A 27615-nucleotide genomic window follows, 5' to 3' on the forward strand; every position below is an offset into this window, starting at 1 on the left:
TTATGGACCACCAAACCCGTAAATACTCTTTTATTTGTTCACCCATTTCTAGACTGGTTCACAGTTCTTCCGTATAATTAGAACCGTGTGTCCTTTAGATATTCGCTACCTAGAAAGCATGCCGATATCTGCCACTCCAAAGCATTCCATCAAACTAATTTCCATTCGGAACTTCTCGGTCGTAGAAATAACCAAGATAGTCAGAATGGGTTGGAGGGAGTGCGAAGAAATTTCAGATGAAAAAAAATGTATAAATTTTCTTCAGATTACTCAGCCGACATAATACAGAGGCTTCCTTCGAACAAAGAAAAATGAATGAAGTCATCTGAATGACAATTAGAGTGGATAAAATTTCATGTTTTCTGGTATTGTAGGTACGGACTGATTAATTTGTAACATGCCGATTCGTTAAAAGGTACACGCCACTGGTCATTCAGAACCTGTCTTCTTGGAAAGCAGGGCGGGATATCTGCTACTGCAAGCTCGCCGGTGGCCATATCTTTTATTTATATTGTGCCAAAGACCTTTTCGTAATGCATGATTACATACTGTTAGTTTTTTTTCAGGAAAAGCTTACTCCCTTACTACTAAACTAGGTGCGTGCCAATTAATATTAAAACACTGACTTATCCGCCCATTCTGCGGTTGGGCCAAGAGTATGTGTGGTTAAGTATGCCAACACTAGAACAATGGAGTTCATAATTTTACTGTGGTGTCATTGCCGTCATGCAACCCCCTCCCCCGGCTTAGACTGACACACAGTAGTAGCCATTTACTCCGTTTTTATCTGTTTTGGCCTTTGACTTTCATAGTAAGAATACATTCTTCTTAATTGCCATTTTTGTTTTTGATATGAATAACAGTAACATGGTGAAATTCATTCCCAATATATTCCTACATTAATTCTGAGAAATTAAATGATAAATAAAATTTTAACGTGTTTAAAAACTATGAAGAGTAAGACCAAAGTATATAAAATCGTTCCATCTACCGGAAAGGGGAATCTAACAAGAGTTATCTGTATGTTATAACATGGATAAGACCAAATAAACAAAATATAATGGGTGTGGTTATGCTTACATATGAAAAATAAATTAGGGTAGGTAGGTCGGTACACACTTTGTTTTATTGTTTATATTTTGTTATTGGTCAGGACGGATTTAAATAAACTAAAACACAAGCGTCATTCACATCCCGAATGTAACTTTGATCATAGTTTCATTACTTATTTTTTAACAAAAATGCTCTCAGTTTTGTTCCAAATTGCCCCTCCTCAAAAATGCAGGGTCGGCAGAAAAAGTAATGTCAGTCGGGAAACAAGAATCACGCGTACTTTTTTATTGGCCTATGTAAAATCCAGAAAGCAAACCCAGCTAGTATCCTTTTTTATTTTCATCATGGCTGCTCCCAGTCTGCTTTCGCATTTGTAGACTTTGCAATCAATAGCTTTCTCTTGTTTCAGCCGTTCGTCAGGTCCATAAAAAAATTGTAAAATGCTTGCTTGAGGCACTGTGTCATAGCCCTCAGCTAAAAAATATTTTAATACATGTGTCCCATCAAGACAACATGTAAAACAAGGTATAGACATGATCCAAACCTTGTTCAATAATAATACGGTACCCCGGGTAGTACTCATTACTCTCTCTCTCGATACAGCACTCAACTGACTCATCTAAAAGACGGCAGGCATTTTAGGAAAGTTAATACCAGTGGTAGATCGAATCCCTCAAAGTCTTGGCAAAACCTATAAAATTGAATTATCTTTATTTATTGTGTCATGGATGTTGTATCTTGACTCACTGGGATGATAAATGTTCAAGCACACACACACACACACACACACCATTACGAGGTTAGCGTCAGAACCTGTCGGCCTGGTGTCAGGATAATGTGACTGGGTGGGACATGATGTTACATATCTGTGGCATGATGCCCCCCAGTGCACTGAGCTAGACGTGTGTATATATATATATATATATATATATATATATATATATATATATATATATATATATATATATATATGTAACTGGAAAATTCCATCAAACTGTTTCTAGAATATTCTGAACTCAAAAAGCTATATCACCGTCTTATTTACAAATTACCATCATGGACAAAAGTTGGCTGTGTAAATGAATGTACAACCTTTAATCATTGTCAAAAATTAAGAATACAATATAGATTTACATAACACAATATTGAATGTTCCGAATGAATTACAATAGTCTTGAATGTCCTGATGTTACACAATTATTCAATCCAGAATGTCTTTAAATGAGTTCACAATAATTCCAAAGTAGTCTGTATTGGTCCGAAAATCAGTTAACACTTTATTATTTATATGATTAATGGTCCATAATTACTCACAATTTTAATTCGTATTTGTATGGTTATTAATCTATAATTACAATTTTAATTCGTATTTGTATGGTTATTAATCTATAATTACAATTTTAATTCGTATTTGTATGGTTATTAATCTACAATTACAATTTTAAATCGTATTTGTATGGTTATTAATCTATAATTACAATTTTAATTCGTATTTGTATGGTTATTAATCTCTAATTACAATTTTATTTCGTATTTGTATGGTTATTAATCCATAATTACAATTTATTGTATCATATTACGCAGAGGCTCTGCCATTTTTTAAAATTTAAATTTTTTTTTTTTTTTTTACCGTGTTCGATTTTCAGATGGGGCCTGGCCATTTTGCATGAAAATGTTTGAATTTATATTTTTCACCTCAGAGTATTATTTTAACGTAAAGGTTGGGCTTCGATTGCATCCATCTGAATGAGCCACTACAACATTAGATTGGATGAAATATGCTTCGTCTTATATTTCTTTGAAGTACTGACCCTGTGTTTATTTCACTTTGCCAATGTTGTATCAGCTATCAGACTATTACTTTTCTTCAAATTCCAATATGAACCGGAACAATGTTTCTAATATGCTGATTAAAAAACAGAAATAATGTAGTTTATAGAAAATACTCTGTAGTAGCGTAGTTTATATCAGTTGTGGCGATTTATCAATTACCATACGTTGAAATTAATGTTTTTTAAAATTATTTTCCTCTAGATTCTAATGGAGATAACAATTGTATGAATCCGTGACATCTACGGAGACAATAACTTATTTTTCTACTGACGTTTAAATTAGAACACTCACACATTTTTGTTATATACTGTTATGAATCCGACATTCATTCTCTCTCGAGTGAAACACATCGGTTCATATGTTCTTTATGTTGTCGTTAATATAGAAAGAAACCAACCATTCATTACGTATTAAATAACTAAGGTAATAAGCCAGTTGACACAAAATAAGGCAACACACACGTCACAACAACAATTTAAAAAAGAAATGAGTAAGTTTTAAGAAAGAAAGAAAGAAAGAAAGAAAGAAATACTCGGTGGAGAAAGCATAATGTAATGGAAAGCATTTAGAAGAATGCGTAACAGTTATGTCTGACTCGCCCCGAAATATCGCTGGACGAAGAGCCAAGTAAACATGACCAGGCACCGAGAAGACAACATTTCCGGAACCAATATTTTTTATATTTTTTTGCATTAGGCCTTTATTTCTTCAAAAGTCTCTTGCTTTTACATGTGTGCATATCTTCTTTTCTCTCTCCACATGTATGTGTGTGTGTGTGTGTGTGTTGAAGTTCCGGATAGCCATGGAAATACACGCATGAATGTCACATCAAACTAATTTATTGAACTTGAATATCCATTTGCCTTGTCAAGTTGTATGTACTGCAGAGCAAATCTTTTGCCAGCAATTTTTTTTAGGTCAGTGTTTCTCGAATTAAGTTACAGACGTGTGTGCCAAGGTACCCTATGTATAGACAAAAGTTATGAAAGCAATCTGATCCATTCCTTGTGTATTGGGTTCTACCGTCAAGTAGGCTAATCACGTATGCCTCCGCGTAAAAGACCACAATAGCGATACGACATTAACTCCCACCGGACAGTATAAAATGTAAAATCAATACAGTCTATGGCGTTTATATACTCTTTGATGGAGTACGTATGCTTAAATATATTACAACTTTGCTGGCAGAGACAAGGTGCGATTTAGGATGGATTTGAAATGGTATATGTACGGCATTAGCGGTTGAAATGCGTTTTCATAACGACCTGTCTCGCTTGATTAATATATATCGACCATTAGAGAGTTCTTTTGATTTGTTCTCATAATACGATAACACAACGCCTCGATAAGTAATAATTGGCTACATATGTAATTTATAACGGGATAATCTAATCAAAAAAGGTAAGTAGGTATTAGTAATTGTCCTTACAAATAATTCATATTTATTAATGATAAAATTATTCACTATAAGTGCATACAGTTATAACTGTTGATTGTATTTTACCCTACTATACAAAGAATATTTGCAGGCCTAATAGTTCATGTTGTGTTTTCTGTTTGAATGCAAGCTGTTGATAGAGATGATTTTCTTTAGGTTTTGTCGTCTCTCAGTTTGGCTAATATATATTTTATTGGTGATAAGTTGTTTTTAACAGTACTATTTTTAGTCACTATGGTTATATGGTTAAGTGAATGAAAAGTATTTCCTGCGTTACTTTAAAGCAATCATTAATAAATGTCTGTTATAATAATTATTTAGAAAAATAAAAAAGAGAGGCCAATAAATTATATAGTCTAATTTTCCCTGACTGGAACCATTCTTTAACAATTCAATGTCACTCTTACCTAATTTCACACAAAATGCATCCGTACTATCATCGTAATAATGTTACTTTTCGTTCTCTGCAAAAACGACCCTATATTTTGTATTCCATTGCAAGGTATATCCATGGCATAAGCGCGGTTAACGTTCAGTTAAGCGGTCTTATTTAATTACTTAATGCGAATCTACAGAATGCTATTCAACAATCAAACTTTTCGAGTGGCTATACATTTCTGTCTCAATACTTACCAACTCGCAATGAATGCACGATTCACAATATCCTGTCAGTAATTGCTTCATATATCACTAAGGATCATTTTTGTACATACAATCACTGTACCTATCTAGCTATACAAAGGTTCTTTCCAGGCAGTGTTTCAACATGATCAGAAACTAGAAACTGCAGTTTGTTCATTATGCATTACCAAACCATAGCAGATAATCGGTGTCGAGGTTGAAAATAACTTAAAAGACAGTCGATGTCAAGGTTGAATCTTAGCTTGCGTTCAAACAGTAACCAGTTGATCTACTGTATTAAACTTATAATCACACGATTATTAGAGATCTACAGCAACAATCAACCCAGCCAAATAAATATTACCATATATAATCCACAAAGCATCCTCCCTAATTTTGTCACAACATATAAATTTGTTGACCAGTGGTTAGACGGTATAAGCAAACAGTAAAGTAACGGTATTTCTTTGTACTGAACAATGCTAAAATATACTTTTGAAATCTAGCCAGCATAGTACTCCCCAAGCAGTCACATCATTCATAACTAGGCAGGGATAGGGAGTAGCAATCCAAATTAGGGCTCGTGGCGATGAAGCAAATCGTTCCACATTATTAGCCATTGGATCGCAAGGGATGTTTGTGTTCGAAATTATTTTATCATTCTATATTAATACATAAAGCGCCAACTGTAGTCGGACTAAATGCGAGACAAACGCTAATTTCTTCAATGCCGGGCCCTTGGCCATTCTCGCTGACCAAGGCAAAGTTGACGATCCACTATTTTCCATATCTACACTTGAGAACTGTAGTTAAACGGAATAGTATTTATCTCTCCGCTCTCTGATTAAATGCAGCTTAAAAAATATTTTAAAAAATTGATCCATTGGATCCCTCGTTTCAGTTACGAAAGAATGTTCTTGGGAATAATCATTGCGGATATGTACTATGTCGCATATCAGTTTTTTTCTAAATTAAACCGTTCATACACAAGAGTTATTTTGAATTCAAGGCATCTGGACATCTAGGAAATTGCCGTATTGAATGCATGATATAGGTAATGAGTTCTATTATTAGTGCATTGATTTCATTTGCTACGGGCAGTAACACTTTGATTTGCTACGGGCAGTAACTCTTTGATTTGCTACGGGCAGTAACTCTTTCATTTGCAAGAAGATATTCATTCAGATCTCCGTTTTAACTATTTACTACTCATGGATCGATGTAGAGCGAAGTGGATTGATAGCCCATGGCTAGCAAAGATAGCCTTTAATCCTGATTTGAATTGAACCATTTACATGTCCTTTCTCTTCTTATGCCCCTGCTAATTCACATTCTCCTTTGCTCCTCCTCCTTTTCTTTTTGCTTTTATCCTATTGATCCATTTTCATCCTTCATCCCCTCTGCTCTTCATTGAGGATCAAATGGGACGAAGGTGAAGACATCAATCTCCTTGTGTTGCTGTAATGTAATGTAATATAATGTAACGCAATATAATGTAATGTAATGCAATGTATGTAACATGGTGTTATTTTGCTATACATCACAACTAGTTATTTTTTCAGCTATGTGAAAGCTGGAAATTAAAATAAAATCTTTAGGCCCCTTCCCCATAAAAATAATGGTTGGTCCCTAATATAACTGGTATACCGTTGTACGTTACGCGATATGTTTAGAAATGCGGCAGTAAAAAAGTTTCTCGTGGTACCCAGCTCTGTCTAAAGCTATCAAATGGTGATGCAATCATATATGGCCGTATTTGACCATAACAAAGTGCTACCAACTACTGAAACACCAGAAAACAAACTAGAATTGAACTAGAATTGAACTTACAGTGGAACGATATGGCATGCTTTCGTGATGAGCTGTGATAGAATATAATTTTAACTCTGAAACTGATCCAGAGTTGGGACACTTCATTATTTTCTCAAAGTTAGCTTATATCGGTGGATAAGTGGGGACTCTAAACCCTCAGCCATTGTATTAAAATTGAATTAGGTATGCTGATATAGTAAGTAAATAAGTATATTTTATCTACAGATTGTAAATAGAATGCTTATTTATAAGGTGGTTATTAATTGCTTTATACAAAGCAAGCATCTGATGTTTTGATGATAATTTTGCACTAGGTTTATTTTAAGTTCCTTTTTAAAAATAAAAAGCTTTACGTGTTTATTATGTGGAGGTTTGCTGTTTAGACAGACCGTTATACGGTGAAGTAAAACAGCCGGGGAAAGGGGTGGGGTGGGTAAGGTTGATTTGCGAGTTATCGATCACTTCGATTTATCCACTTGAAGAAAATAATGGAAAAAAAATCTGCAAACAGAATCAGTGTACCGACAGGCTAGTGTACGCATGATAACACTGGCACAAATAGCACTTGTTTTTCAGTCGCTAATTGATTTTTGTATATATGTATTAATTTGATATGTCAGTAAGGGTATGTATCATTAATATTATATGTCTTCTCGAATTATTGTATGTGTTATTTTAATAGCATGATGAGACCGTTACTAACCATCCCCTGAAACTATGAGGGGAACCGTGGTAGCTCAGATGGTATAACCTCGGATTTGTAACCAACGATCATAGGTTCGATATCCACCCAGGCCAGCACGGGTGACTCAGCCTGTTCTTAGGAAATGCACTTAGCTTCCATTTACTGGGTATGATATAGCCACTAAATGTCTTAAAAGCACAGTTTAAAAAATAAATAAATAAATATCTCCTCAACCATGATGATTGTTCAAACAATCCCTTGATGACGACAATTCCTCGAAAAATGGGATATATCAAGCGTATGTGGTAATTAATAACTAATTAATGTCCAAAATATCTATATTCATCAACAGTGAGTACACAATATTAAACAGGTTCTCAATCTAGATTTCCTATTTACTTCCAATGCAGCGAGATGGAAGACAGACCCAGATCTACCCACAGTACTGCTACGCATAGCACCGAGAAATCGTACTTGTCCGAGCACGCTCCCACCCAGCGTGAGATGCAGACTCCGTCCCATCAGCCTTGGAGAGCCTTTCAGGGGCCAGTCCTTTTCACAGGTAACCTTTCTTCCCTGTATCAACATATTCATAGAGAATTCTATGGAATCAAACTTTGTATTGCTGTGTCTGATGGTTCGTGTATGCTTTAAGAGGCGACTCGAAAATTTGGCCTAGCTTTCAATGCGTACTTCGCCGGAATAACAGCAGACTAGCAACAACAAAAACATGTTAACAAACTAAAATTTATCTTTGCCATTCGTACTAATTGTTAGGTCAGCTGCTTGAATGGTACGTTCACACAATAGGTCAAGGTCAAATTAAGCCAGAAGCACAAGGCATGCAGCGACGCTCGCAATCTGATTAAAATTAGATCTCCACTATTATACATGAAGATCTGATAGCGACCGTATAGGGCTCATGTTCTGGTAACATATGTTATTACCATAATCACTAATTTTGTCAACCAATCAGATGGAGTCTAATATCTTCGCGTTTGGAGACAGAGCACTGTGAATAAAGAGTATGAATATGTACCGAACGATTTGATTCACTTTCAGATTTTTGAAAGCTGCAATTCCATTGGCTACTTCAAAGGTCACCAGAACACGACCCTTAAGCGGTCGTCGTCAGATCTTCACGTAGGACAGCGGAGATATGATTTTAATCAGATTTGCGACGCTCGATGCTTATCCACTGCTGGTTAACACCCAGTGTGTGCTGATATCAGCATTTACAGCCTTTTCCAAACACGCCATTATCAGGGAGGGACTGAAACCAATTACATCCTTTTATTAAATCACAATGCTTAATATTACCCGAACTGCTTTTACATTCACCCACAATGAACTATATCTTTTAAGGCCCCAGCGGTTCGAGAGACCACCGAGTGGCCGTTCAGAGCGATTTCCAAATGGTGGGAATAGGCGCCAGATCCAGAGAGTTTACCAGCCAGATTTCGTACCTCAACCGGGATGCGCCTGGGGCGTCATTCCCGAAGGCCAAAAATGGACAGGTCGGCGAAATAGGCTGGCCAGTGGAAACGTTTAAAATCGTAAAGGGAATATGATAAGCAGGACTAAGTCAGTAATGTATACATGCCATTAACACGTGTGTAATTGTCTTATTCATATGTGTCTAGATTGTATCCATTTGTGGATGTGTAGTCATGTAAATTGAGGAAGACGAGACTGAAATATACTCATTCATGACTTTTCTGTCTTCTTTTAATTTATAAAATCTAGCATGGGAAATAGAAATTGAACAATTGACACACAATTCATCTTTATCTTATTTTATGCTACATAACTGTTAAGGTTGTTATTAATTGACAAATATATATATTAATTGACAAATATGTCATCATTTATTTTCATAAAATGTACACCTGATATTTGCTCATATAAGAGTTGAAGAGTGTTGAATCTTTCTCTGGTGTTTTAAATGATACAAATCAGTGTAATTTCTCTGATGTTTTAAATGAAACAAATAATTATAATTTCACTGATGTTTTAAATGATACAAATCAGTATAATTTCTATCATTTAAAACATCAGAGAAATTACTGATTTGTATCATTTAAAAAATGATACAAATCAGTAATTTCTCTGATGTTTTAAATGATGCAAATCAGTAATTTCTCAGATGTTTTAAATGATACAGATCAGTGTAAAAATGATACAAATCAGTGTAATTTCGCCCAATGTGAAGACTGTTCCTTCTCAATGTCAGTAGTATAGTGGGGCACTATAGGGACAATGGGCCTTACCATTCCTTCCCAATGTCTATCTTACATAGAATGATATTGTGTAGTACTTTGTAAGTGGTTTTATCTATGAGATTTCAAATATAATACGTAACAAAAGAGACTGGAGAAGAGGATAAGTGAGTGGGTTTATCATTGCAGTGTTTTAACACAAATTAAAATGATTAAACTTGTTATGGGGGATGGTACAGATATTGAAGACGGTATCAATTATGGTTATATAAAAATTGTTTGTTTTTGAAATAAATACACTCGATAATATAGTTTTCATATTTTGTCATTTCTTCGGAACTTAATGCACAGCGTCATTCGTGGTGTTACTTCCACTTTTCTTTCATATCTAGAGTAACTCTTCAACCTTCTGGTGCTTCTTTGTTTTGTTTTGTTGTTGTTGCTTTTTGTGGGTTTTTTTTTTGGGGGGGGGGGCTCTGAGCCAAAAATGAGTAAAATTTAGAAAGGGCGTGCACACCCAATACTTTACGTTGGAGCATAGGTAAGCTTCCCATTCAATATAGAAAGAAAAAAAAAGAATGAGTTGAAAAACACGCAGATGATGATGGAGTAGAAATCATGTATTACACTGAACACATTCGAATGATATTGAAAATACCACCAGTAGTTTGGTTTTGTGCTCGCTTCTTATAATTTTAACCAGCTTTAAAAATTTCTACATAAGAAACTTTGTGAATGCAAAAGTTAGTTAAATTCATGGCAAAGAAATTAAATACTCAGTATACATGCAGTATAATTGGGAATTCACCGTTAATAGGTATCAGAATATTTATACATACTAACGACATGCTTTTCGCAGACGATGCTGCTCTAGCCACTCACACAGAAGGTGAGCTACAGTGCCTGATGGACCGCTTTTCTAAAGCATGCGATGAGTTTGGGTTGACCATCAGCCTAAAGAAATTAAACGTGATGGTTCAGGACGCGGACCTCCCAAGCATCATCATCAACAACTACGAACTTGAGGTGGTCAGCCAGTTCACTATCTCGGCTCTACCATCACCATCAACTTCTCGCTCGATGCTGAGCTCAACAAGCGGATCGGAAAGGCATCAACAACTATCTCCAGGTTGTCGCAGAGAGTGTGGAACAACAGCATGCTGACCCTGAACACTAAGATCTCCGTGTACCGTGTCTGCGTGCTAAGCACTCTCCTGTACGCCAGTGAAACGTCGCATCAGATGGCTGGGCCATGTACGTCGGATGGATGACGGACGGATCCCCAAAGACATTCTTTATTCGAAACTTACCTCTGGCAAAAGGTCGATTGGACGGCCTCATTTCCGCTTCAAGGATGTCTGCAAGCGTGACATGAAAGCCCTTGACATCGATGTCAACACATGGGAAGAGATAGCTCTAGACAGGTCCAGCTGGCGACATGCTCTGATCACTGGTCTGAAAGCATGCGAGGACAAGCTACGCTTGCTATCTGATGAAAAGCGATCACAGAGGAAGAAGAAGCAACTCCGACCCACACCAGATGCAGCCTTCAAGTGCAGCAAGGACTGCCACTCCCGTGTTGGGCGACATAGACACAGCAGACGCTGCACAACCACCAACCAGGACATCTCTCATGGGCGCACTTCCATCGTCTCTCGAGATTAACGGATGCCAACAACGACGGTTTTTCATTCATACTGCCGGTTAGGAAATTTCAGGAATATTGGCAATCATTTTATCATACATGCATGATTCGCTTCCACGGTGTTTCTAAGTGGAAATTTGTAAATCTCGCTTCCACGGTGTTTCTAAGTAGAAATTTGTAAATCTCGTTTCCACGTTGTTTCAAAGTAGAAATTTTAAAATTTCTTTCACACTTATGTAATATAAACGTCTTAAACAGTGTAATTTAATATATTCGAAACATACATAAAACCAAACCGTTTGCGCATGAAATTATTGCATTTTGTACCCATGAGACATCGTGAATACATTTTCTGACTTCAGAACTTGTTACAGACAAGTTGGAGGATAATTACTTAATTTACAATGACAACAAATACAATTGCACATCTGTATTTCGCTCCGTGTATTTAACTATATATATATATATATATATATATATATATATATATATATATATATATATATATATATATATATATATATATATATATACATACATACATATATATATATATATAATTTATTTTAAAGTCTCAGTTTACGATGAGCGTTAATAATGTAATGTGACACGATTAAAAGTAAATATGAGACCAATCAAAATAAGTGTAACATAATTTAGCAATGACATATGTTCTATCTATCCTTATTTCCTCATACACCCCCATGGGCTGTAGGCCATCCGGAACCTTGTAAAATGCTGATTTTGCCTATGGAGATTTAGCGTTTTGGCCCCAGCCCCAACCCCTAGTCCATCTGAGGCCTTTAAAGTACTGCTCCAGACAGTATAGAGCCACACGGTTTTATCAAACAGGTGTATCATGTACATACTGTATTTGACCGGTCCGGTGGCCTAGTGGTCAGAGCGTCCGCCTGGGATGCGGGAGGTCGTGGGTTTGATCCCCGGCCGAGTCATACTAAAGACTTACAAAAATGGTACTAACAGCTGCCTTGCTTTGCGCTCAGCATTAAGAGGTTAGTGTTAAGACTGGTCGGCCTGGTTTTATGATAATGTGACTGGGTGGGACATCATGCTACATGTCTGCGGCATGATGCCCAAGTACTAGACATCACTATAAACTGTCACACTGCAAACATCGTAGTGATATGACTGAAAAATTGTTAAAGCTACGTTAAAAATCCAAATCACACACACACACACACACACACACACACTTACTGTATATTGATTGTCCTAATAAAAATCAATTAGCTATACAAACACAAATGATGCGCATTATCTGAATGGAAGACTTTTGTACATGCTGTGAGTCTCTACAGGTAACTGTCGTTTACTCTGTTCCGTCAAGAGTGTAATCGCAAGCCCTTGTTATTAATGCCGAACTTACCGAACTGAATGCGGAGTGTTTACAGGACATTGCAGCATTAAAATAGTGTTTAACCTTCTGTTTGCACGGGGATGCGATTTTCTATTTAAACACTTGTTGTAGACACCTTTTCTCAGTGCAAAAATAAGTACGATTGACTGCAACTAAGAAGTAAAGAGTTGTAGGATAAAACTGTGTTGGATAGCATTGTGGCTTGCATATTTGCGGTGTTCAGAAGAGGATGTAGAGTTTTCCCATACTGGTAATGGAACATGAACCAAATAAAGAATATGAGCAAGTTGTGGCGGTAGTCACTCAGGATGAGACATGAATTAGAGAGCAGAACATAAAGCAAGGGAATATATTAATAACTATATTTGTGGGCACCAGTCAAAGCCCAAAAAGTCAATTTTAGAATATAAGGACTATAGGTAAAAAAAAAACTTACGAAAGTACAACAAAATAAACCCAGAGAGGGCATAAATAGCCAACCCTGCCGCACATGTATAACTGAAAAAAATGTGGGAATTCTAGAGTGTGCGCTGCAAACTCACTGGCAAATTTAAGTGATTGTCCCTTCCTCACTCTAATCAGCTCTATTGGCACCATAGTTATATCTCTTACCCAGGTCTTGGTGCACATTACACTCATTGCAAAATAACAAAAAGGCAACAATGTCGATGCTGTTTTCAAGCGCGTTTTACCTGTTTTCGCAAGGTACTATACAGACTGCCATCTCGGGCAGTCTTACCGATTCAGCAGTGGCAACGGATGACATCGAACATAGACGCCACAAACGAGGCGTTTCGAACAGACAATTTAGTTCAATTTCGGTTGAGCTTTACAACAATAAGTTCCATGTGATTTCGACCTTAACAAGCCAACTTTAAACCATTACCATTCGGGACGAGTATTACAGCATACAAACGCTGGACAAAGATCTTCAGGCTGCCATTCCTGGAATGACTTCTGACTATAACGTATCTAATGGGATGGTCATCTCAACCAGCTGAAAATATTTTTGGTAGGGGTGGTGAGTTCTACATGGACACACGCATGGTCTCCAATGGGAACCACATTGACTCGGGTTACGTGAGGGTCCTATGCATGAGCTGTCTTTACGCATTTTAAATAAAAAACCACGCAAATTAATATGTCGGGGTGCACTATCACCCTTAAAATTAGGCACTATAGTTCGAACACTACGTGGCCCTGGCTTCTTTACTGGCGGGGTTGTAAGTTTCTTAGGGCCATCTCTTCTATTTAGTGGTGACACCCTTTCCGTGGGCATCGAAACTCGTGGTGACCGCTCCCAGTGCATGACGCAGGCAGGCCTCTTCAAGTATGTGTCACAGGACTAACTGGAGGCATTGTCAAGCCACGCAGGCGCTGGTGAGGACCATCTTTTTTTCCAAGAGAAAGAAGGATGTTGGCTACCTAACACACAGCCGACTGGATTTTTAGCCAGTCTAACCACAGTTGGCCTGCTCCTGAGCAGGCATTATAACTCATGTAATTTAAAACAATAGCCTTGGCAATCCATGGGGGAGCAGCCAGATATAGATATGAATATAAATCATTGGTGCCGCCTGACAATCGCGCTAACGGCGATGGAATATTTACGTCGCTCGCACAACAAGTGCGTGGCATCGACAGGAAATACAAACGCCTGTTAGAAGATTACAAACGCCAACATGAAGTTGGCACGCCATGATTCACACTGAAATGAGGATACGCGGCCGATAGACACCCAAAGCACCCTGGACCAACCCACAATAAGCAAGAGTACGTGTTCTTTCTCCATCGGAACAAAACTCAAAAGAACTGCCTTCCCCGGCTTTCGGACGCGATTGTTACTACAATGTCATTGCAGTATTTAACAAAACGGGATTCACGCTGAATACATTTCCGTCTTTGTATGTAGGGCCCTATATCACCCATCGCGCCAGAGGTAAAGGCAATTTTATTCGGGAACGACAAGTTTTACCTTATCAATATAATCGGACAGAAAAAACAAACAGTCGATGAACCTGCTGAAAGAAGGCACGGTATTCCTGTTTCTTGGCGACCATGTGAACCCTGAAGACCATGTTATTTCCAGATCTAGTGATATTAGGCAAACTAACATCTTTGATAACACCACCATCGCCCTAGTCAGATTAGGGGTGCATATTGACGGAGGAGCTAAAACTCCCACCCCTCCTGACAATTTAAACTCTCATATCACACAATATAATGATGAATTACAATGTTTATATATATCACATATGTACGCAGTAAGCACTACCACGTGAACTAAAAGAGCACCGGCTTCTTCTACCTGGCCAAAATCGCCAGTCAGTCGTTAGAGGCATGGAGCTATCCGCAGCATGGCATTAAGTGGCCTCTCTTGTTTGCCAGATAAAAATATCACCCCCTCCGGTCGGCTGGTATTAGCATGATCGAAGATATAAAGTATCCGCTAATATCCTGTTGGTTGGAATGTTTGTATAATTTAATTTTTGGGAATGCATTATCATTCCAGAGTTAACACTGCAGCTTCCTGAACATGTTTTTCAGCGTATCATGAAGAATAACGTAAATTTCATGCGTCATTGCCACCCTTTGCTACGATTTTATATGCAAAAGCGGGTCGTGTTCCCTCAGTAAGCAGATAAACTTGGCAGTATGTTGACATTAGTATGCATGGCAACAGCTGGTTGTGGATTGCATATTGTCATTCGACGGATAGAAATAATCAGTACACAGATTGCACGTTTGCCGTCATATCAGAAAACTGCTATTTCACGTCAAAGGAAAAATGATTCTGATGCAAATAAGGAGAGCATGGATTTGAAATAATTTAACATAATCGTCGAAAACTTTAACATTACTCTTTATCATGACTGGAGATAAGATAAAGATTAAAACTTGTTAGCTACACAAAATGATCTGTTTTATTATAAAAAGTGGTTTGATTTATTGGATGACGCAAAAATAGTTAAACTGAAGGACAGTACGTTGGAGAAAGATTTTTTTAAAATTTAAGTTAATATGTCATACAAAAACATATATTCAGAAAACTAGACAGCAGGTAAGAAAGCAGGATGGATATATTTTTTCTATCGGAAAATAACATGTTAACAGGTGAATGTATTATATAGCTAAATCAAAGCGTAAAGTGTTACGTGATGTGAATGTTAGGTGCACGATTTAAAAATCGAACATGTACCATGTGATCTTCTTCGCTATTATCAGTCACTGTTAAAAAGACAATGGCGTTATTCATTATAGAAAGAGTATAGCTCAGATAAAGCCATTATTGCCAACATTTAAGCAAAACTTAACACTAAAATCAGACTATATAGTTGATGTCGATGGTACATGATTAAGAAAAAGTGTACAATCGTAGTGTGTCCAATAATTTACAGAAAACCAAAAGTAACACGAAATAATCAAACGTAAATACCAAACATAATGATCACATAACAAGCAAAAACAAAAACATCCAACTAGGAAGAATCACTCTGGCAATGTGCTTTCTAAATTTCAGCTTATTACACTGATAATAATTCCAATCAATGTTGCTGTATATTTGGCTTTCCCTCCTGGTCCAGCAGTACACACCACTATCTGTTTCTCCTTCATCACATGCTAAACGTTTTGAAAACATACCTATATAAATTTTGTCATAAATTGCAATGGCTATGACAGCTATTATTGGACTCCTTTCTTTATACAGTTGTTCCAGCCTTGACCTAGTGTTACGTTTCTTTAATTGTTAAATTTACTTTTTAAAGGTTTTCTCTAAAACCATCTGTATTTGTGATAGGTCTCCAACAAATTGTGCTTCTTCACTTTCATTACTTTTGAACATATGCTGATATCAGATTGTATCTATTCTGTGTTTGAACTGACAACTTCTCCAGAGTTTACTTAACAGTGGAAGTACTCCATGCTGAATTATTTCGTTGTATTCTTCAATTTCAGTCACATAATCTTTTCATCAAACAACCCGTTCATGTATATTATTTGTATTTCCATTTCATCGGATACATTTATGTGTTGTCTTTGAACGAGAGTAGGTTCTAACGGATGTTTAGGTTGCATCATTGTACTTTGCAGAAACTCTGCTGTGGACTTTGCACACGGTCTGCAGTTTCGCCAGTATTTTAAGTCTATTGAATCTATGTTGAGACCTGTTATGGTAGATGTAGCTCGTAGACATCCTTTTGTAAATTCCTCGTACTTTAATTCGTTAGTAAATTTGGGTTCCGCTGGTCATTTCGCTCCTAAACTAGGTACTAATGTTTTGCAAAAAAAAAAAAAAAAAAAAAACATTTTTGGTCGTCTTCAATCAGCTGTGCTCAATTCATTCTTTAGATTTAGATCTACATGTCATCACTATTATCAGTATTCACAAGTCTTGTATGTTTACTTACAAAGCCCAGTCCTACTTTGAATAGAGACTATCTAAATAGTCTAAATCGAATTGAATATCATTTTGTTCGATGGATTGTAGGAGTAGCGATGGCTTCATGTTACGAAATGCCTGATATGACGCGTCTGATTTGCCAAAGACTCCCAGGTAATCGAAGTGGCGCATTTGGTACAGTGTGCGATTTTTAATTGCCTAAGAATACTCTTCTTTCAATTTGCGCTTGGAGACGAAAGCGCATTAGTCGTCCGCGCGGCACGTGCGAAGTATAGAACCCGGTTACAAGTTTAGACAATAGGTATAGTGCAGCAGACACTGCAAGGGAGTGTCATTTATCGCCTAACTGTCAGAGTGTGACTGTCATTGTGGTGGATATCTTTCATTATAGTTTGAGTCAACAAGCTGGGTGAGTTTTGTTTCATATTTTTATATGTGAAATTAGTCGACTCGTGTTCAGTTTCGTATTATGAAGCAATGTTGTAATGTAGGTTTACGCTGGTGGTTTATTCTCAACAACTACCGTATTTTAAGCGTAATTCACCGAGAATGTTTGGTTTATGTAAAGCGGTTTTCGGTGATACTTGTGGTTCTATTAGTCATAAATAAAGATATGCGCACCTGTGCAATGCACCTGAATATAGTTTAGTTTGTTGTCATGTTAACTAGTAATTACTGGGATGTTGTTATATGTATTAGATTTTGACATAGCATGTTTTAGGTCTTATCAACAGTACATCTCTGTCGTTCATGCATTGTTGCGATTCAGACGTATAGGAGTGCTTGGCAATGTAGCAGCGCGGTATTGGACCGGAGGTAGACAGGCGAATGGTTACTAGTTTTACCACTTAGCAGCAGCACTGTTGTACAAGAGGCCTGAACCACTAGTCGGACCAATGGAGCGGACTGTTATGTTGAGGGCAACATAATAATAATAATAATAATAAATCGGGTTGTTAGTCATATGGTAGTTTATCGCTGTACTTTTTTACTACTAAAGTTTAGCACAGTAGTGTTTGACTAAAGTTCAGCATAAATTTTGTTGACAACGTAAGTTTATCATGGCAGTATTTGACTGCTAAAATAAATCACGGTAGTATTTGACTTCTAGAATAAATCACGGTAGTATTTGACTACTGATATCACGGTAGTATTTGATTACTAAAATCACGGCAGTATTTGACTACTAAAACTGACTCAGTGATATATGATTGTTAAAATTAATCGCAGTAGTGCTGATTGCTATGTATCACATTGAACATTTAACTGCTGTACACACATTATTCATTGTCATTGGTGTGAGAGCGAAACAATAGTCATGTACACTTTAATATATTTCATATAATTGAACGTACAAGTTGTGTGTTTTTCTTCGAATCCATTTCGGCCTCAAAGGGCTGCAAGCTTGGCTTCCTTACACTTAGTGGTTAGCTTAGAGAATTCGAGGTTGAAAAGGTGGTACGGATTTGACTGCTATCATGGTATCAGCCCGATCGTTGGTAGGATGGTGTATACTTCCGCAAGGCAGGTAGGATGATGTATGCTTCCGCAAGGCATTCAACTCCAGTTACCCCCGCACAATATAACCAAATCGTGCTGCTGTTCCATAAAACGACAAAGAAAACCAAAGCAATATACAGATCGGAGACCAGCATCATGTTGCTCCATACCGTGTTTAATAAAACCCTTAACAAGATTTATGATATTAATGAATGTAGCTTCAGACTTAAATTAAAACCGTATTAATCCTCATCAAACATGGGATTTTCAAACGCTTTCGTTTCAAAACTGCCACTTTTATCTAACGACATTTGCTTAACCGTATTTTGAAGGTACAAACGATGGCATATCTGCTCCACGAAGGTATATTTAAAACATAGCCATTTCTGTTAGATAAATAGCTAAGAATAGACAAACAGTCGTTTTGAAGATGTGAAGCACAGATTCTTCGAGTCGACGTCATGAGGCACAGTTTCTAAAAATGTATTTGTAGCAGTAACTCCATTTCTGCAGAAACTGTTGACTACAGACAAATACTGAACATAGTTGTTGCAAACGAAGCATAACTTTACCGGTAACAACTGAACTGAAAAATAGTTGGAAAGATGAATGAAATATGCTGTGATGTGTGTGTTGCCTTGACTTAGCATGCATAGATTTAGGAAGGGGAATGTTCACGTCTGTTGCACGTGCGCTGGTGGCTGACGAGCCCAATACCTGACAGGCAAGTCCGCCCACAGAAGCTGCAGGGGAATGTCTGGGTTGTGGTGGGTGCTGCCGATGATTCCCGGTTTTTTCTTCGCCATCTTTTTTCCTCCAAACTGGCCCGTCTGTTTTGTTCAAAAGTGGCAGTGGCCCGGTGAACTGTACGTGGCCAGCTTTTACGGTCAGCAGCTTGTGATGCCCATTGGTGATGATCGATGCCACAGGTGGTCATTTTTAAGGAGTCTTTATATCTCTTTCGAGGTGTCCCTCTATCACGTTGGCCAGTGGACAGCTCACCATAAAATGCGATCTTTGGCTGGCGATGATCATCCATCCTGGACACGTGCCCTGCCCAGCGTAGCTGTATCTTCATGAGCGTGGCCTAAACGTTGGTGATCCCTGCTTGTTTGAGGACTTCAGTGTTTGTGACGAAGTCACTCCAATGGATGTTGAGAATGGTGCGTAGGAAGTGCTGATGGAAGCCTTCAAGCAGGCGGAGGTGGCGGCTGTATGTGACACAATATTCGCCTTATGGTCAGTACGATAGGTCTGTAGACGCAGGATCTTTGTATCTCTCTTGAAACCGGCGTTGTACCACACTCGTTTATAGAGTATGCCGAAAGCGCTGTTTGCCTTTGCCAGCCTGTTGTCTATTTCTATGTTGATCTTGGCATCGGAGGAGATCACACAGCCCAGGTAGGTGAACTGGTGGACTACACTCAGCTCTGTCTGGTCAATGAAGATGCTTTGTGGCCGGTACTCTTCCTTGTGAGCAAGCCGGTGAGCTACCTAGGTTTTCTTTAGGCTGACATCAAGACTAAAGAGCTGGCAAGCTTCTGCAAAGCAGGATGTTACGCGCTGTAAGGCGGCTTCCGTGTGGCAACAAGGGCGTCGTCGTCTGCAAAGAGAAGTTCTCTAATCAGTTTTTCCAGGGATTGGTTTGCGCCTGAAGTCGCCTCAATTTGAAGAGGTTGCCATCAGTATGAAATCGGATATAGACGCCATCTTCGTCATCAAGGTCTTCTGTTGCGTTTTCATACTGAAGAAGATTAAGAACAATGTGGGGGCTAAAACACAGCCTTGTGTCATGCCATTTACGAGGTCTGTGACAGGTCGTTATTGTTTCTGACCTGACCAAACTGGTCTTCATATAGCTGGATGACCATGGTAAGGAACTTTGGAGGACAGTCGAACTTTTCAAGGATTTTCCACAGTCTAGTTCACCCTGTCAAATGCCTTCGTCAGATCCACAGATGTGATGTACAGTCCTTTGTTTTGTTCTCGGCTTTTCTCCTGGATCTGTCTCAGGACGAACACCATGTCAGTTGTACCCCTATTGACTCTTAAGCTGCATTGACTCTCTGGAGCATGTGTTTCTGCCATGGTGGGCACCAGTCTGTTTAGAAACATTCTAGCAAGGATTTTGCCTGCAATGGAGAGCAGAGTTATCCCACGGTAGTTTGAGCAGTAAGACTTTTCCCCTTTGTTTTTGTACAAGGTGATGATGACTGCATATCGGAGGTCTTGTGGAAGTTTCCCTCGGCCTCAGCAGCAAACGAAGAACTCGTGGAGTTTGGTGTGCAATGCTGGGACTCCTCTCTTCCATATCACTGGTGGGATACCATCTTTTCCTGCAGCCTTTTTAGCCTTCAGCTGTTCTATGGCTTTTACATTCTTTTGCAGTGTGGGTGCCTCATCGAGTTCCATGTTTGGTGGCTGTTGTGGGATGCGGACAATAGCTGCCTCCTGGACTGTGCGGCTAGTGCTGAAGAGGGTGTGAAAGTGCTCTGACCAGCGGTTCAGGATAAATTCCCTTTCAAAGAGTAGCTCTTGGCAATGTACATTCCGTAGGGGGCTCTGTATTTGGAAGGAAGGACCATACACTGCTTTCAACGCTTCATAGAACCCCTTGCAGTCACCAGTGTCAGCATACAGCTGGGTTCATCTGCAAGCTTTGTCCACCATTCATTTTGCATCTCTCGGAGTCTGCCCTGGAGGAAGTTGCAGATAAAGCGGAAGATTGCTTTTTTTGTGGACAGGATGGTTGAGCGCGGTGGGCTTGGTACGCTGGTCTCTTTTTTGCAAGCAGTTTTTGGATTCTTGATTGATTTCATCAAACCAGTGTTTGTTTTTCTTAGTGGTGAATTCAAGGGTTTCTTCTGAGGTTTGCAGAATGGCAGCCATGATGTGATTCTACATCTCTTCCGTAGGTAAATCTGGCGGAAAGTTATGTTCTTCAAGTCTAGAATGCAGGCTCTCTCTTGAAAATCTGCCTTGACGTCTGCAGACAACAAGTTTTTAACCTGGAGCTTCCTTCATGGGGTGCCTCCTTGTTGTTTGGGCCTGGGCTTGAAGTGAACGTCGAGCTTGTATCGGACAAAACGATGATTTCTGTGGCACTCTGCACTGGGAATCACTCTGGTATGAAGGACATATTTTAAGTCCCTCTGGCGTACTATGATGTAATCGATTAGGTGCCAGTGTTTTCATCTAGAATGCATTCAAGTCGTTTTCAGGCTATCTTTCTGCTGAAATACGGTGTTTGTGATGGTGAGCTGTAATTCTGCGCAAAATTCAAGAAGCAGGCGCCCAGTGTCATTTCAGCCACCCACGCTATGTTTCCCAAGAACGGCTTTCCAGGCCTCTGAGTCTCGACCAACTTTGGCATTAAAATCTCAGAGGATGATTATTTTATCCTTTTTTAGAAGGATCTACATGGAGTGTTCGAGCATATACACTGAAGAGTGTGGTGTGTCGTTGGTTCCATAACGGGAGACGCATGGACATGATAAGGTCGGCGTGACCAGTGGGAACGTTTGTTAACTTGGTGGCGATTGAGTCCCTGACCATGAAACCGACTCCTGAATGTCGTTTTTCAGTCTTTGGTTTTCCTGACCAGTCCAGGGTGTATCCAAAGCCAAGTTCTCTCAGACTTCCTTCCTCTGAAAGGCGGACATCGCTAAGTTCAGCAATGTCAACACCAAGGCGAGAGAATTCTTTTGTAATTAAGGCAGAGCGTCGTTCTGGTTTGTTGCTGTCAGTTGAGTCTAGCATTGTTCTGATGTTCCAACAAGCCAGTTTTAGTCTTTTCCCACGATGTGAATCAGGTGTGACATGCCTTGTTGTTTCTGTTATGTTTTGACCGCGTTGGAAGATGCTCGTTGGCTGCGGAAGGACAACGGGGGAGGGGGTAAGGAGGCGAGCTTTGGTTAGGCCGCCTTTTCTAGGCCCCTCTCCATGCGGAGCAAGCAGTACTGTCCCGATAAAAGGCTCCTTGGTCACTCAGGCTGCTACTGGGTAATGATGTCGTCTCCGGATCAACATCAGACGGCCAAAGGCCTGAGTCGCCTGCATGTAGGATTGGGACTGCAGATTCCAGTGACATCTTTCTTCTGCCGTTTTCGCCCCTTTCCCATTGCTTCATGGCTTGATATAATCGTATAGATGTAGGGGCAGACGTAAACAGTAGACAGTAGACAGTTCCTTCATGCCTGCGCAATGGAGCCTTTAGGTAGAGTGCTGTCTGCGTAAACTGGCACCACCCTTTAAACCTGGGGCTCATCTGCTATGGCCCAGCAAACCAGAACGGTGACAGCGAAGTCCGCAGGCAGTTGGGTTTATATCGTAGTTTCCCTCTCCTAGGCAGATGGACAACCATGGCTGAAGAGATCTGCCTTCCCTGCTATTTCGAACCATAGCTGGTGGGCCACATCCGCAATCCACTAATACGTACGGTGCGCCCTGGTCCCGAACACTTGGGTGTTGATCTATATAGACCTTCCGCCCTAGCTGGTGACTTCACTATAAAGTTCATACGCCTAGTGATGTAGTGTTAACATCACCCCCTCAATGTTGTTTGGCCCGCCAGCTGAAGCGGTGTACCAGGGTATGCCGGGAATGATTCCTTCTTGGAAGCAGACGTGAGAGATTTGGGAGATGGATGAGGGCCAGTGCGTCCGTCCACCCAGAGAGTGCAGCTGCCAGACAACAAAGGTACTACCTCTATCCACAGCCCCCTATTCCCCTGTGATGTAATTTATAAGCAGAGTTCTTCCTCTCGATAATTCAGTCCGTGTGCAAAATGAAGTTGAAGATCAATACGTGACTTCAAATGGTATCAGATACTTCACTGGAATTTTTGTCAATTAAATAGGAATTGTGTCTCTCTGTATTGAATGCAAGTTAGGTTATATTCAAGCAGTTTCTTACAGCCCCCCCCAAAAAAAAAAAACATAAAAAGGAAACAAAATACAATAACAAAACAGAAAATAAAAGAATACAAAATTTGGATTAATGCTTAATAAATAAATTACTATCGTTGGCTTTGCTTTGTTTCTTTTGTAACCCTGGTGGCATGCATTAAGTATGTGTGCCATGTAATAAATTCAGCAATGAAAATGACCCAAAGTGGGCCTGATATTGCATACATAGCATAACATACATATCTGGCTTACATAACTCGACAGTCCACTATCTCCCAGATGTTATGTCATGCAAATTTTACGTATTTTATTATAGTCTGAAAAACTTATTCCCGAATATAAATGAATGATTAATATGCATCGTCTTTTGCTCAGAATTGATTTCACACAAAATCTTGATATTATAAACATATTCACTGCCTTTTTTAATTGGATAGGAAATTAAGTCTCTAGGTATACATGAACAACAAGCTCAGCCAATCAAAATCGACTCAGAAATATGGCCCCCAGAGAAGTAATAAACAATTATTAACGAACGCATGACCATGCCATAAGCTCGCTTTGTCTTAAGGTCGGGTGGGTGAAAAACAAGGCGATGCTGTTCGACATTTAGTCAGTTATGAAGTTATTAATCCTGAATGATTCAACAGTTTGCATATGATTTGCTACTTCATTATTTAATTTAGTTTTCACTATTCAAAGTACCGTTGACATTTGACAGAAGATGAACAAAACAAAACTGAAAATACTAACAAAGCAAATAACATGGAAAGGTTACTCCAAACAAGACAACCACGTACAACAGAACTTAGAAGAACGCTTAGAAAACGTTCACATGAAGTTTAACAAACCAAAACGGAAAGTTTCATGAAAGAACTAAAGACTCTAACGTTTTCACCAAACATAAGTTGATCGGTGCTTTTTTGCATCTTGGTTCACTGTTGAAGAGCAAAACTGTTTGTTTCCGAAGATGGCAAAGTGGCGTAACCTGTGTAAAAACCCCCAAATAAATTCAATACTAATATAAACGCTATTTAAAAAAAAGGGCGAAGTTCAATACGAGTAGACTTTTGTCTATATATAAGGTAACTTTGGAATTTGTCCAAACTGATTCCGAAACGCTTTAACTTTCAAAGCAACTTTTATCATTAGGTAAATTTCATAGCTTTCACCTAGAGTCAAATGTCGAACGAAGTAATAAAAACATTTACTGTTTACAGTGCAGTACTTATATTGTCCCTCAATTTTATACGACAAGATTTCAGATAAGTTGTTTAACATGTCAATAGGTCAATTGTCGGAAATATTGCAAAGCTAATTAATTATTCACATTTCCCTTTGATCACAATCGACTACCTGATGTTATGTGGACTATTACCGGATTAGATTGTTAAAGCAGTACAGGTAAAGGAGATTGAAACTAATATTGCATTAATGCTCAACCGTTTTAAAGCTAAAAGAGTAAATTCTCCTGCAGACAAATGTCGATTGAAATGAAAAACTTAGTCAGTAAAATTCACCATGCAACTATAAGCTATGCCCTTTCTGCAAACGTTGAAAAATTCGATCGAGATTTACAATTAGCGATTTGTCAAACTTCAGTTTCTTTTAGCCAATTGACCAAAGGCTAACTCATAGTCCACGGGCTTTTACAAGATAAAATTATTGCTCAATAAAAACTATTGCGTATGCAATGCATATTTTTGTGTATCTCTTTCTAGGAGAATAATAACAATGAAGGTCTTCACCCTCCAGGAGACATTATCTATAGCGCTGCAACTTTAACTTGCCTTAAAGGCAAAGTAAATGGATACATTTGGACCAAGCGAAGCTACATTTCTGTTTTAGAAAGCAAGCCAAAAATAAATGTTAAATTGTCGCTGAAGGTGAGGTATTCCGTGGGAATAAATATATCAGAGACGTGTATCAGAGGTGTCCACTACAATCTTAAAAAAGCAGTACAATCGAAAAAGGAGGAGTCAGTGCAAAGCAGAACACATGCAGTTTCAATACGACCTTTTAGAATTTCAAATGCATCCTATTTATATGTTATAAATGAACGAAAAGACACAAAGTACTCAATCGTGTCAATCCTTCACTACCACCAGCTAGTGAAGCCAGAACTATGTCTGATAATAGCATTTATATTAAGACCCAAATAAAATAACGATATTAAAATTATTTGGTCAGACAGATCGAGCCCTGTAGAGATCGTTATAAAAACATAGAAGATAGCATATACTATTTTTAACTGAATAGAAGATATAATGGCAAGTTTTATGAGCTACGGACATAGCAGCAACTGGATTAATTGTTGCAACGTAGTTGCTGCAAGTGCAGTTGTTTCTTTAGCTCGTTGCAATGTTAATGGGACTTGTTGCAAAAGTTTTCAGGGAAAATTGGTCGACAAAACATCTGTTCTTAGTAAGTTTAACAATATCAACAAATAAAATGCAAGGCAGTTCAGTGATAATTAGCCATGTGGAGTTCATTTTAATCGAGTTCAACAAGGAGAAAGCTGGCTGATTCGGACACTGGCTAAGACCAACTTACGGGCCGATTTGGACCCAAATGCCAGACCGATTTGGACCATATGAAATATTTTAAGAAAAACAAAAGAATATATCGAATCAGTAGAACCAGTCACTGTCTGAATCGGCCAGCTCCCCAACAGGTACAGAGATTATTTAACGATTTCAACAGAAAGAACACTTTTATATGAGCAGGGAAAGCCAATTATTGTTCCTGATAACAAAATGGTTATGATAACTAAAGACCCTGGTGGGCAGCAATTTTGAAAGATATCAAAATCTGGAGAGAACAAGCAAACAATAAATTATCGAATAGGGTCGTACTGAGAAAGCTGTCACAATCTCTAACTACTAGACTGACAAAAACAAGAATTTCTGTGTGAAGGATTTGGTACATCTGCTGTTTTGCAAGGGAAAGAGAAGGTGATATACCCAAAAAGTCAACTAGACAGATGAACAGTGAGATATATGCTTTGGAATGTAACATGAAAAGATTTTTTTTTTTAAATCACTGGAATACCAACACAATTTGCAACCACATCTGGAGCAGTTAAAAAGAGATGTGAGCAAAGAAATTCGACAAATTAATGAATTATTCCAACACACAAAATGTGTCGATTTGAATAACAAGATAACAGCTCGCACTAATACCCGAGTCAGGGCTGCAGACAACGGTCGATTTAACTGCAAAAAACCAGAACGAATTGTGACAACAAAAACAAAATGTATGACGGCATGATGAAAGCCATGAAAATAACATCTCAAGTGGTTAAATGTAATAACGCCAAATTACGTTAAAAGATTAACTGAAGGAATAATGATTTAAATGATTTGGAACAAAGTTCTAAAAGTGGTTGGTGTATTTGAATTTATTAGAGAAAAGACATAAGAGTAAGTAAAGTCTGACTAAACCATTATGACTTTACTTTGTAAAAAAATGTCGTTATTGGTCGCCAGTTGTGTGAGATATTCCTGAAAATTTGACTTTCGTTACGATGTTAGTCGACATCAAAACACGCTACACAGCGCCGTTAGTTAGGCAGTAAGACCCAGATGCCCAAAACATAAATGTCAGCGTCGAGGTCTTACTCGTTATTGTGTCGTTTTCTCCACACACACACGCACAAGCACACACAGACACGAACGCACGCACGCGAACACAAACGCACGCACACAGACACAGAGACACACACACAGACACAGACACAGACACACACACACACACACACACTTTTGCAGTGCAAATACTTTTTCTTTAACACCAGATTTAAAAAAATTGGATAACAGCAACAATGTCGCATTTGGAAGAAACTACTATCTGCTCTTGCTTATGAGATCTATATAAGCTGACAAAGAACAAGAGTCCATAGATGGTCTGATCTACTCGCTGAAAGAAATTTCCAGGAATTCGAGAGAATAGAATACCATTTCTTCTCTTTAACTGTTGAGTGTTGATACCAACTTTGATATTTTTAGCCATAGCAACAGTTTTAAAGTAGCCTCTTTGGCAGCCATATTGGATGTAAGGCCAGAGCCATTTTTCCTTTTGGCTAAAGATTATACATTTTTAATTAAAAAAATCCATGTGAAT

The 27615-nt window shown here is 38.5% G+C and overlaps 1 protein-coding gene and 1 long non-coding RNA gene across 2 annotated transcripts; one reads left to right on the forward strand and one right to left on the reverse strand.

Annotated features, from left to right (window-relative positions):
• Window positions 1–1108: 1108 nt before the first annotated feature.
• LOC149784875 (uncharacterized) lies at window positions 1109–6940 on the reverse strand. Its single transcript, XR_016425324.1, has 2 exons — window positions 4958–6940; window positions 1109–1744 (listed from the first exon to the last, which is right to left on the reverse strand). It is a non-coding gene; the product is annotated as an uncharacterized LOC149784875 (long non-coding RNA).
• On the forward strand, window positions 4092–9968 carry LOC149784876 (uncharacterized). Its single transcript, XM_089978451.1, has 3 exons — window positions 4092–4287; window positions 7853–8004; window positions 8808–9968. Exons 2-3 carry the CDS (start codon window positions 7857–7859, stop codon window positions 9011–9013), a joined length of 354 nt encoding a protein of 117 aa, XP_089834577.1. The 5' UTR covers window positions 4092–4287; window positions 7853–7856; the 3' UTR covers window positions 9014–9968.
• The last annotated feature ends 17647 nt before the right edge of the window (window positions 9969–27615 follow it).

Source organism: Sinohyriopsis cumingii, chromosome 13 (genome assembly GCF_028554795.1).
Source record: "Sinohyriopsis cumingii isolate HCF-2022 chromosome 13, ASM2855479v2, whole genome shotgun sequence".
NCBI classification, from domain to species: Eukaryota; Metazoa; Mollusca; class Bivalvia; order Unionida; family Unionidae; genus Sinohyriopsis; species Sinohyriopsis cumingii.